The sequence below is a fragment of the Heptranchias perlo genome, chromosome 25 (assembly GCF_035084215.1).
Source record: "Heptranchias perlo isolate sHepPer1 chromosome 25, sHepPer1.hap1, whole genome shotgun sequence".
Classification (NCBI taxonomy): Eukaryota; Metazoa; Chordata; class Chondrichthyes; order Hexanchiformes; family Hexanchidae; genus Heptranchias; species Heptranchias perlo.
Window position 1 is genome coordinate 17,283,693 of NC_090349.1, and position 13,628 is coordinate 17,297,320.

The 13,628-nt window shown below is 37.9% G+C and overlaps 1 protein-coding gene across 2 annotated transcripts in view; it reads left to right on the top strand.

Annotated features, from left to right (window-relative positions):
- rfc5 (replication factor C (activator 1) 5) overlaps positions 1-13,628 on the top strand; it is a 42,452-nt gene extending 28,824 nt beyond the window's left edge. For both annotated transcript variants that reach the window (XM_068005692.1, XM_068005693.1), the window contains 5 exons: positions 3,516-3,597; positions 3,691-3,820; positions 5,214-5,291; positions 11,735-11,789; positions 13,445-13,628. In XM_068005692.1, coding sequence (XP_067861793.1) covers positions 3,516-3,597; positions 3,691-3,820; positions 5,214-5,291; positions 11,735-11,789; positions 13,445-13,541 — 442 coding nt within the window. In that variant the 3' untranslated portion in view covers positions 13,542-13,628. The remainder of the gene's footprint in view (positions 1-3,515; positions 3,598-3,690; positions 3,821-5,213; positions 5,292-11,734; positions 11,790-13,444) is intronic.

Below are 13,628 nucleotides of genomic sequence, written 5' to 3' on the forward strand. Positions count from 1 at the left end.
AACTAGCATATCTATGATCAAGGTGGAAACAGTTTTATGAACCAAAATGGAGTTCACTGGATTTGAGGAGTAGGCTTTCATGACTCAATTAAAATCATTGTATTTAAGTTAAAATTCTAGAGTATTGTCCCATTCCATCTTCCCACTAACTAATAAAGTATTCACTCTGTGTAAAATCTGATGGTTGTCCCATGAGTAAGGCCATCCTCCATCATGAATGTCATGACTAATCAAAGGAAAATATTTTTTAAATTCTGTAAGCAAACCTCTTAGATAAAAGTTATGTTTTGAGCAAAATTGGGGTTGATGGGAGTCTGTAACCTCATTAATTCATGATCATTCATTCTTTTAAATGTTAGCAAACTGTCACTTCAGAGAATAATCTTGTACTTATGATACTAATAATGATGTTTAACAACTCGCTCTCCACAAAATATCTGGAGGAAAATAGATTTTATTAATACTGCAATCAAATTTGAAATATAATTGCATTTTGGCACTTAACTAGCTTCTTTTCATGCCATGTCCCCCAAGATTTACCTTCAGGCACACAGATGTGGATATCTGATTTATAAAGCTCCATGTGACCCCTGTTGCAAAAGCTGGAACACCAACTCAACAGAAGTTGTGCTTCTGCAGGACAGGACTGGTCCCTTTTTTTGTTCATTTGTAGAGCTCCTGCTTGTGTCCTGTCTCATAACTGACAAACTTGCACAGTGAGGGCAAAAAAGTTCAAATGCCATCTCCGATTATAAATTGAAGTCACAGTTGTCAGAGTTGGGAGACAAATACACAACTGCTGGATTTATAATAATTTCCTGGCTCTGCTTCCACCCACCCCCCTAGATTACTTTGCCATCTCTGCTTATTGAACAGAATTAATTTGCAAATGACATGGCTGGAATTCCATTCAAAAGATATTGATTATTGACTAGGCCAAGTCTTTAAATAGCAGAACCACAGCATAACAGAGAATGAACTGGAACTTTACTGCTTGCCTGACTCAGTCACCAAGGTGCATTCACAAACACAACTTAACTACATCTACAATAATACAATATCAGGTTAAGTATTGGTGATTATGGTAAAAATATCACCCAGCAAAGTCTTAAATTATAAGCCTAACAATAATTTAAATGTATCACTATCTTAGCCGACCAGGGTTTCACTTAGTAACACTAGAACAAAGTTATGTTCAATTTTCAAGATTACAGAATGGACTTAGGAAGGTTAACTTTACAGTCGGTAAACACATCACTGGTAGGTTTCTAGTGTTGGTACTACCCCATGTGATGTGAGTATCAAATCATACAACCTTTCCTTGAGTAGTGGGCTGCTGTTGCGTTGGCAGTTCTACCTTCCTTTGTGATGCTCTAGTTTCAACTCTGGGGATGCCTGCAGCTAACCATGTACATGTTATATTTCTCTGGCTCTTGTACTGTACTTGTCTCTGCATAGAAACAAGTTATACGATTAACTGCTGCAATACACTTTTAAAGTTTTTATTTGGATCTAAATACTTTTCCCAACCGTTCTAATTTTTATGTATTAAACCTTCTCTCAACTTTCAAAGACCTTGTTTAGTTTCTAACATTCCAATCTTCTTCATAGGTTCTCTGTAGCTTACCAAAACCATCCTGATTTTAAGTGAGCAATGTGTGACCTTATATATCTTAATATATCACAGAACCTCCCACTAAAAGGGACATGACCAATTCAACCACGTGAATCACCTTTTTATGGCATCATTCACATCAAGTCTACAGCACAGGAACAGACCATTCGGCTCAACTGATCTAGGCCGGCGTTTTTGCTCCACTCAAACCTCCTCCCACCCTTCATCTAACACTATCAACATATCTTTCTATTCCTTTCTCCCTCGTGTTTTTCTAGCTTACCCTTCAATGCATCAATGCTATTTGCCTCAACTACTCCTCGTGGTAGCAAGTTCCACATTCTCACCACTCTTTCGGTAAAGTTGTTTCTCCTGAATTCCCTATTGGATTTATTAGTGACTATCTTATATTTATGATCTCAAGCTTTGGACTCCCCTACAAGTGGAAACATTTTCTCTGTTTATTCTACCAAACCCTTTCATAATCTTAAAGACCTCTATCAAGTCACCCCTCAGCTTTCTCTTTTCTAGAGAAAAGAGCCCCAGACTGTTCAGCCTTTCCTGACAAGTATATCCTCTCAGTTCTGGTATCATCCTTGTGAATCTTTTTTGCACTTTCTCCAATGCCTCTATATCCTTTTTTTTAATATGGAAACCAGAACAATGCACAGTACTAGAAGTGTATTCTAACCAAGTTTCTTTGCAAGTTTAACATAACTTCTCTGCTTTTCATTCTATCCCTCTAGAAATGAACCCCAATGCTTGGTTTGCCTTTTTTATGGCCTTATTAACTTGCATCACTACTTTTAGTGATTTGTTTATTTGTACCTCTAGATCCCTTGGCTCCTTTACCCCATTTAGACTCTTATTATCCAAGCAGTATGCGGCCTCCTTGTTCTTCCTACCAAAATGCACCACCTCACAATTATCTATATTGAAATTCATTTGCCAATTACAGTGTTTATTAATGTCATCTTGTATTTTGTCTCATTCTTCCTTTGTATTAACTACACCCCACTCCAATTTGGTGTCGTCTGCAAATTTTGAAATTATTCTTCCGATTCCTGAGTCCAAATTGTTAATGTAAATTGTGGACAACAGTGGTCTCAGCACCGTTCCCTGTGGAATATCACTTCCCACCTTTTGCCAGTCTGAGTAGCTACCCTTAACCTCTACTCTTTTTTGTTTTGTAGCCAGCTTGCTTTCCCTTCTGCTACCTGTCCCCTGACTCCACATGCTCTAACCGTAGTCATGATTCTACAATGCGGTACCTTATCGAAGGCCTTTTGAAAATCCAAGTATATACATCTACTGCATTTTCCCTTGTCTACTCTTTCTGTTACTACTTCAAAGAATTCAATAAGGTTGGTCCAAGCATGACCTTCCCTTTTGAAATCCGTGCTGACTACTCTTTACCATGTTTTTATTTTCGAGTTTTTCTATTACATCTTTGAGTAAAGATTCCATTTTGTTTTTCCAATGTTTAAATCACGATAAAGAGATTTTGTTTTTGATAGCCGTTCTCTTCCAAGATATTGTTGGGATTATCCAGAGATGTACTCTGGTAACACACTTTCTCACAGTCCTGCTAAGGGTTATCTGTCCAAAGACCATAGCACTTTACTCTATCTTTGTTCTTCACTTTAGTCAGGCCTAGTTCAAGCTGTTACAAGGATACTAATTACGAATACCTGGATATACCAGAATATCTTAGAAGGATCCCAGAATGTAAAAAATGTACTTTTTTTTAAACTAAATGTCCCAATTACATGTTTTGTGCCAGTAGGTCATTGGTAATCTGTATTATACACTTTAGCCATAATGAACAGGTCCCAGAAGTTTTCAAAACAAACTTACTGATGAATTAACAAAAATAGTTATTGTGAACTTGTCATTACAGTGTCAACATAACTCCAGATGGGCTGAAAGCCATTGTGACGCTTTCCAATGGTGACATGCGTCGATCTTTGAATATTTTACAGGTCAGTTATTTGTTTGTATTGTGTAGCAATTACAATTGTTGGCATTTCGTTGATCACATTGAAACTAATCCAATTGTGTACCGAATCAAATAGAGCACAAATATGGCATATGATAAAGTGAGCGAAGATACAGTGTACAGCTGCACTGGTCATCCACTAAAATCAGACATCGCAAATATCCTTGACTGGATGCTAAACAAAGATTTCACCACTGCATACAGGAGTATCCTTTGGAATTGAAACCAGAAGAGGTTGCACTTAATATTGATGTTTTTACAGATATAAAATTTGTATTTTGTTTTAGTTTTAAGCCTAATTCATAGAATTATGTAAAAAAAATTAAAACACGCAAACAGATCATTTAGCCTAACCAGTCCATGTTGGTGTTTATCCTCCAAACGAGCATAGTCCTAATCCAATAATCCGGCCCCATTCCCATATCCCCCTTTCCTTCAAATGCCTAGCTAATGTATTCTTAAATGTTGACATAATCTCAGAGGGTTATGAGGTTGTGGAATGCACTACCAGAGTTAAATCACTAACTCTGGTAGTGCATTCCACAACCTCATAACCCTCTGTGCAAAAAATAAAATTTTTCCTGCTTTGTCCTAAATTTCTTATATTTAATCTTATTTCTATTTCCCCTCATTCTAGATCTCTCAATCACTGGAAAGTCTGTTTCCATCTACCCTGTCCCATTCCTTTATAATTTTAAACACTTCTATCAAATCCTCCCTCAGTCTCCTCTGTTCCAATGATAATAGCCCCAATTTCTCATCTATCTTCATTTCTGTATTTCCTCATACCAGGCAGCATCTTAGTGAATCTGTGCTGCATCCTCTCTATTGCCTCAACATCCTTCCTATGTTGTGGAGCCCAAAACTGCACACAGTACTCCAACTGTGGTCTTACTAAAGTTTTATATAGATGCAACATCATATCTCAACTTTAATTCATCAGTTCTATTTTGGTGTGACTGAATATTTAAACAGTATTTAAAATAAACCCCAAGGTGATTAGAACTTGTGGCCTGTTGGTATACGTGGAAAGCCATATAGAAGCAAAACGTAAAATTTTTGTCAAACCTAGACTAACTATAAACAGCATTGATGCAGATTGTAGAAAAAATTTCAGGTCCATTTTGGACGACCTGGCTGGAGTAGAATGAGTAACCAAGTGACAACGGATGAAAAATGAAAAGTACATTTAAAATGTAACAAAATTGTCTCGCGCTTTAAGCATGCATTGTTCTCAGCAAATGCACAGCCACTGTTGCAAAATCAAGGTACCAATGTATGGAACTTATTCCCTCACTGTATTGTGAAAACTGTATGTTGTCCTCAGGAAATCTCTCTGTACAATGCCTTCTCAAAATATGTGTTTGTAATACATTGGGCAAGGGAAAAATGTGATTATAAAGATTCAGTATGTATAATGGACTAATGAAGATCTTGTGCAGTGCAATGGTGGATTCATTTATAGTGAAATCTCATTATGGTGTTTGGGAAAGTAAAAGTTTCCCAGGCTAGTGTGCTGCAGCTTTTTATAGGTGAGATGCTGGGACATTTGGTTTATGTAAAAGTAGTGTCTTTAAAATCCCTTGACTTTCTCTTCAGATATCATGGAATTAAAGACATTAAAAGGTTTAGCACTGCATGACATTCTGACTGAGATTCATACTTTTGTACATAGAGGTAAGAGATCTGGATCTAATGAATTGAAATCATTTGCTTTGTGACATATTGCAACTTTATTTACATTTTTTCTTAAAATTATCAATATTAAAAGTACACTGCCACAGTCAAGAATCTGTTTATTGCATCTCCTTTATGAGAGAGATATTTTTGTATTTCTGCAGGTTGGAGAACAGCTCACAAAGACTCACTCCGATCTTGTATTCTAATGTGTCTCGTTCTGGCCAGCTGCTGTTAAACTGGGAATTAGCATCATTCCCATTTCTACATACCATGAAATGAGTTTTGAGCCCTTTTCAATTCTGTGTGACTCTCACACAACTGTGGAGACAAAAGTTTTACTAGATCTAGTAGAGAAGTTAATTTGTTTTGTAAATTCATAGAAAAGCTGTGAGGTAACTCTCCTAGAACAATGAGTAAAATCAATAAAATTTTAGCTTTAAGTAAGTTCCTGGGAAAAATCTGATTACTTCAAATCCAAGTTTTTTGTGATGCTACATAGTGGTATGGTGCTTATTACCGGCTTGGCTCAGTTGGTAGCACTCTCAACTCTGAGTTAGAAGGTCATGGGTTCAAGTCATACAGCAGGACTTGAGCACATAATGTAGCTAATTTCAATTGCAGTACTTTGGAAGTGCTGCATTATCGGAGGTGCTGTCTTTTGGATGAGATGTTAAACTGAGGCCTCGTCTACCTTTTCAGGTGGACACTTTTTTTTATATATATATATAATTTAAAAAATTCCCACAGCACTATTCAAAGTAATTCTGAGTGTTCACCCGGTGACCTTTTTAATTTGTGCTTGGGATGAGGGCATCGCTGGCAAGGCTGGCATTTATTGCCCATCTCTAGTACAACTGTGTGGCATGCTAGGCCACTTGAGAAAGCAGTTAACAGTTAGATATAGGCCAGACAGGGTAAGGATGGCAGGTTTCCTTCCCTAAAGGACATTGCTGAACCAGTTGGGTTTTTATGAGAATCCGACAGCTTCATGGTCGCATTTCATTTAATTTCCAGATTTTTTTTTAAACTGAATTCAAATTCTCAAACTGCCATGGTGGGAATCGTTCTCTATCATTAGTCCAATAATATAATCACTTAACTACTTGTACTCATTCTGACCAACATTTCTGTCTTAACTAACACCACTAAAGCAGATTAACTGATCATTTATCTCATTTGCCCTCGACGGCACAAATCAGCTGACACACTTGCCTTTATAACAGTAGTGACTGCACTTCAAAGAGTAATTTGTTAATTGTGAAGTTCTTTGGGACATCATGAAGATATGACAGGTGCTTTGTAAATGTAGATGGTTCTTACTGTAGGGGTGGATCTGCTTATAGATTGTTAACACTAAACTGACATTTTGCTACCAAGTAAAATGTCCCCCACATCCTGGTTGTAATCTTTTATATATGGAAATGCAACTTAAACTACATTTCATAAGATGTTAATTTTCTAGAGATTTTATGTAAACTATAAAACACAGAAAATATCAGCTTTGGCTTTGTTGATAACTCCATTGAAATTGTGTCATATAATATTTTTATTATTTTATTCTTCTCTCCTGAAGATGTATTTTGAGCAGGATTGCTGTAAAGCAACAGGAGTGGGAACCTTCAATGATTTGTTTACTTTTTCCCTAGCCAAGGTGTTTTCAGTCCAATTTTAGTCCTCTACTGATGGTGTCGCTGACATCAATTAACTCAGCATGTGCCCTGGACCTTTTTGGTTTCTATTGCTCACCAGCACACCAGGTGCATTTACCCAATGAATGTACTCATAATGTATGAATGAAATGTGACATCTAAAACTAGACGGGTCAGAATTTCCTGTTCCTACACCTGGGGCTATTGAATTGCCTGAATACAGAAAAATCAAGGTGGGAAGAAATGCACACCAATAAGGGAGCGTGTCTCATTTTCCATTCATTTAAATGGCTCCCTTTATTGGTGTGCACTCCTCCCAGCACGATTTCCCCTGTACATGCTGCACCCAGGCAATCTGATGACACAGGAACAGGAAAATCTGCCTGATCTAATGTCACAGGGTTTGTTTGTAATGTATATATTTAGTGTGCTGGAGATTTCCTTAACATTATACTTTTAAAGAAGGCAAAAATAAGTTGATCTTTAATATTTTGTAAACAAATCTGTATAAATTTTTTTAAATTGTCAGTATGTTGAGCTCAAATATAACAAAAAAACCTCAACTTCATAAATTATGTTGAAAGTTCTGTAATACAAATATACACGTTTTCTTAACTTTAAATGTTTGTGTAAACCTTGTTCATTTACAAATAACTATTCTCAGTGCCAATGATAAACACCCCATCTCAATTTTGTAGAACTGTTTTAAGTGCACAACTGTTAATTTTCCTGGGGGACACACCGTGTTCCATTTCCACAGGAAATTCAAAATTGTTTTATGCTCTGTCCCTTGAGTGCTTCTGCAGTAATCACAGCAAAGGTATTTTTATGGGCTCTGTTTCTGCAATTATATGAAGAAGTAATCAGTTCTGCAGTATCAAAGCATTGAGCTACCACTGCTAGGCTGTGAGCAGATATATGACAGTCGGAATGCTTTTGGTGATAATTTCATGTTCTATTTAGGGTAGCCAATCTCATCTTGGACTGTGTTGACCCCCTCCCCCCCCCCCCCCCCCCACCACCCTGGTTCTAGTTTTGAAATAAATGCAATATGGTATTTTTGGAGTATTCTTAAGGCAAGGACATGAGGCCCAATATAGAGCATCTGAAGGGTGTGGTTACTGTATGTTTAAAAACTGAATCCAACTTTTTGTAACTAGATAATTTTTAATACACTTCAGTAAAATGAATGCAAGTACCACAGTAAAGTGATGCAGAAAACTGTTTAAATTATGCAAAAAGCAATGGTAAAAGACTTTGTGAAGATAATTTGGTAATATAAATTAGGCCTGTAAACAGTTTTTTTTTTGCATAGATTATCTAAAGTGATGTTTGGTTGATTTTTGTTGAGGATTCAGGAAGAATTATTTCAGTTGGTGTGTCTGGTATTAGTCATGTAAACTGGGTGTTTCATGATATAGATTAGTAAAGAGATGTTTGGGGAAATCTCAAGGGTGCATTCGGTAAACAGTGTAGTTGATAGCTTTGTTACAGCTGTGTGCATTCAAATACTCAGCAGAGACCAGGTCCTGAAACCGACACCATCTGCCGAGTGATGCTGGATGTTTTCTCGCTCTTGTCTCCCTGGAGACCATTGCTGTTTCTATACCAACAAGATGTTCCCTTGTAGGAGGAGCTACTTGGTGGCTTTTGAGAGTATGACCTAATAAGTTATTAAAATGTGGCTCGTGTAAATAAACACTTCAAGATTTGGCTTTAGTAAATTTTGATTTGCATCAGCCTGGACCAATTGTCCTGTCTCAGGTTACTGCCGTTGCGAGTTTGCTTCAGGAATGTACAATGTTTTACCTCAACCCATTGTGTACAACAGGTTAACTTGTACACTATAGAAACTTCACAATTAGATTCAGTACTAAATCTGAAACTGGACACATTCAAACACTTCATAGTAGCTTGACTTCCCCTCCCCTTTGTTTTGTGCAGTAATAGATTTCTCAATTACTTTCAATTTCATGTTTCACTTAAAAAAAAGAACTTCGAACTTTCACTTCTAATAGAAAAATGCATCATTTTCAAATCCTAAAAGTTGTCAGTATTCAGTATGTGAATCTCAAATAGTAGTCATGATCCCCTTACCCCCAATCTCCGTTCCTCTGACTGTGCCTCCTCTCTAAAATGTCCTCCCTAGGACGTTGCTCTGCTCTGTCCCTTCACCTCCCTTAAGACCCTCCTTAAAACTCACCTCTTCGACCAAGCCTTTAGTTACCTCCTATTTCTTCTCCAGCTTTGTGAAGTGCTCTGTGATTTTTCTTCTACATTAAAGGTGCTACATAAATGTAAATTGCTTGCTGGTCCCTAGAGGTAATATTAATTTTCAATTGCACAATCCTACTGTTAAGTGAATTTGCATCACTTAATTTTAATAAATTTACTGAATCTCCCCCAATATCTCTTCTGTTTGAATTTTTTTTTTAAATACCCCCTCCTTTTACGAATGGTGTCATCAGTCTGCACATACTTTTATCACAGCAGGAACTTAACTAACGGAAGGGTGTATACATGCACACACATCTGGTAAGAACTTGTGGACTAAGCAAAATTCTAAACCTATGCTTTGACAAGTATTTTGTTTCACAGCTAAGCAATTTATTTTTTGAAAACTAGTTGATAGATTCATAAAGGTTACAGCACAGAAGGAGGCCATTCGGCCCATCGAGTCCGCGCCAGCTCTATGCAAGAGCAATTGAGTTAGTCCCACTCCCCAACCCTTTCCCCATAGCCCTGCAAGTTTGTTCCTTTCAAGTACTTTTCCAGTTCCCTTTTGAAGGCCATGATTGAACCTGCCTCCACCACTGCCTCGGGCAGTGCATTCCAGATCCTAACCATTCGCTGTGTAAAAAAGTTTTCCCTCATGTCACCTTTGGTTCTTTGCCAATCACCTTAAATCTATGCCCTCTGGTCCTTGACCCTTCCGCCAATGGGAACAGTTTCTCTCCATCTACTCTGTCTAGACCCTTCATGATTTGGAATACCTCTATCAAATCTCCTCGCAACTGTCTCTGTTCTGAGGAGAACAACCTCACCGTCTCCAGTCTATCCACAAAACTAAAGTCCCCCATCCCTGGAATCATTCTAGTAAATCTCTTCTGCATCCTTTCTAAGGCCTTCATATCTTTTCTGAAGTGCGGTGCCCAGAACTGGACACAATACTCCCAGTTGTGGCCGAACCAGTGATTTATAAAGGTTCATCACGACTTCCATACTTTTGTACTCTATTTATAAAGCCCAGGATCCCGTATGCTTTTTTAACCACTTTCTCGACCTACCCTGCCACCTTCAACGATTTGTGCCCAAATACCCCCAGATCTCTGTACCCCTTTGAGTTGTGCCCTCTAGTTTATATTGCCTCTCCTCGTTCTTCCTACCAAAATGATCACTTTTTTTCTGTGCTAAATTTCATTTGCCACGTGTCCGCCTATGCCACTAGCCTGTCTATATCCTCTTGAAGTCTATCGCTATCCTCACTGTTTACTACCCTTCTAAGTTTTGTGTCATCTGCAGATTTTGAAATTGTGCTCTGTCCACCAAGTCCAGGTCATTAATATATATCAAGAAAAGCAGGGTCTCAGCACTGATACCAGGGAACACCACTGTGCACCTCCCTCCAGTCCGAGAAACAACCGTTCACCACTACTCTGTTTCCTGTCCCTTAGCCGATTCTGTATCCATGTTACTACTACCCCCTTTATTCCGTGGGCCACAAAGCCTAGCGTGCGGCACTTTTATCAAACGCCTTTTGAAAGTCCACATACACCACATCAACTGCATTGCCCTATTAACGAACCGGAGAGTTTTTTGAACACTATTTGTTTTTCATAAATCCGTGCTGACTTTCCCTAATCAATCCACCCTTGTCCAAGTGCCTGTTAATTCTGTCCCGGATTATAGTTTCTAAAAGTTTCCCCACCACTGAGGTTAAACTGACTGGGCTATAGTTGCTGAGTTTATCCTTACACCCTTTTTTGAACAAGGGTATAACATTTGCAATTCTCCAGTCCTCTGGCACCACCCCCGTATCTAAGGATGTTTAGAAGATTGTGGCCAGTACCGCTGCAATTTCCACCCTTCCCTCAGCAACCTAGGATGCATCCCATCCGGACCGGTGACTTATCTACTTTAAGTACAGCCAGCCTTTCTAGTACCTCTATCAATTTTTAGCCCATCCACTATCTCATCCTTTACTGAGATTGTGGCAGCATCTTCTTCCTTGGTAAAGACAGATGCAAAGTACTCATTTAGTACCTCAGCCATCCCCTCTGCCTCCATGAGTAGATCTCCTTTATGGTCCCTATTTGGCCCCACCCCTCCTCTTACAATCTGTTTACATGCCTGTAGAAGACTTTTGGATTCCCTTTTATGTTGACCACCAGTCTATTCTCTCTGCTCCTCTTATTTCCTTTTTCACTTCCCCTCTGAACTTTCTATATTCAGCCTGATTATCACTTGTGTTATCAACCTGACATGTCATACACCCCTTTTTTCCTTTCATCTTACTGACAATCTCTTGTCAGGGAGCTCTGGCTTTAGTTGCCCTACCTTTCTGCCTCGTGGGAATGTGCCTGGACTGTACCCTTTGGTTTGGTTCTATCCTGCTGCTGAGCACATACAACTGGCCTTTAGGTGCATGATACCAATCAATATGACTTGCTCATTCGAACTCCTATTTTTCCTTGTGTTTGGTCCCTCTACGTTGAGAATTTACTTTTTAAAAATCACATAGTATTTTCAATTATCAGTGATTTCAACATGTATGGTACTCCTGTTTTACAGTTGATTTACCACCTTCAGTTCGCATTCATTTATTGATCAAGATGGCAGATATTGAGTAAGTGTTACTTCACCATTTCTATTTAAATGGATAATCCTAGAATTTGCATATGGAAATGTAATATGTAAAACATTTGCTGCTTTAGGCATGGAATAGTGTGTTTAGAGTAGCAAAGTGTGAAATGGGAGTTACTGCCATCAAAAGGGTATTTTGTAAAGCTGCAGTGTTCTGAACTTGTTCAAAAAATTTTTTATTCAACAATTTCATTAAGATTAGGTTGAAATTTAAAAAGCTTACATATCATTGCATGGTCATAAAATGTGAATCACTTTGTTCAGGGCCAAACTTCCCCTGGTAGTCCAGCAGGGAAGTGACTTAAGCATCCCTGGACTAGGGATAGATGGAAAAACAACAACGGTGATCTGATTATTCAGTAGTCCCTGTTGGAAAATGTGTGTGTGCAGGAGGATGGCAGGTGCATACAAACAGGAAATAAAAGATTGGGGGGAGAATTGTGATCGGGAGGGTGAGGGGTGGACTTTTACAAAATGCTTTGAGTGCTGAGCAAATCATTACCTTTTTTAATAATTGTAAAAGGTCAGTATTTATAAAAGCTAAGCTCACTCCTAACCAAACATAAAACCAGCGCTGTAATTAACATTCTAAAAATTAAACAAAATTGCATGACCTTTAATAAAAGCAGAAAATACTAGAAATATACGAGACAGATTGACCAAGCAGGACTCTCCATCTGAACTCAGGTCTGGTAATGCTGTATAACAATTTTTCCTCTTCTCACTGACACTCTGCATTTTCCTGTATATGAAGAATAACTTGAAATTGTATCAAGGGTTTCTAGTGCTTGTAGAACCAAACAAACCCTAACATTTGGCATCTACAGGGAAAATTAGATGATGGAAATGAGAATGAGGGGAAACCCTAAAACTAACCACTAACAAGATCTTTAACTGCCTTAAATGAATTTGATCATTGTAGAGCAGTTCTTAATTCTGATTTGTTACTAATCAGTATAGATCAGAGATTGAGATTTGACTATAAAATGTTATAGCTGGTGGTAAGAAGGCCAATCTTGCACATTAAGTGTGAAACTTAACAGGTTACTAAAATGAATGGAAATGTTGCCACTAGAAATCTTGTTTTCAACCATGAACATTTTGGTCTGTCTTGCAATGGGGATGTGTATTTCTCAGTTCACAGAAAACCCTGGCTGTCCTTTTACATTATTCCTTGTAGTAAAATGTGTTCATTAGTTAGGCCATTGCAAATAATTGTGTAAAACATACAGTGCAATCAATAACTGAACTGCTTGTAGCAAGGAGATTGCTATGGTTAAACTAATTTGGACTATTTATTGTCACACATGGGTGGATTGCCATATGTGCAATGCTAGTGAATGCTGTTGCACCTGCTATATAAATAATTGGGGCTTTTTTTTCTCCTATGATTGTTTCATTAAGTGGTTAACACCACATACTGCTTTGAGAAGCTGAGTAATGTAGGTCAGAGCAATTGATTTGTATAATACTGGCTACCCCATTTTCCTGACAATTGCTAGATATCTTTAAAGCAGCCAAATGGTATTAAAAGAACTTATCTAGGGAGAGCTAATCAAAATTATATACAATTAATGTGAACAAATTAAAACTACAGGCTAGGATTGTGGATATGGCTGACTTTGTTTGCTTTCACAGGTACAGACTGGCTTCAGGAACCAGTGAGAAAATTCAACTGAGCTCACTCATTGCTGCATTTCAAGTTGCCCGTGATATGGTTGTAGCTGAAGTTTAGTGCTTTTATATTTTGGATATGACAAATGATGATTTGATACAAACTTAATGTTTTGTTTAAAGTAAAGTTTTTCTGTTTTCAAACAAA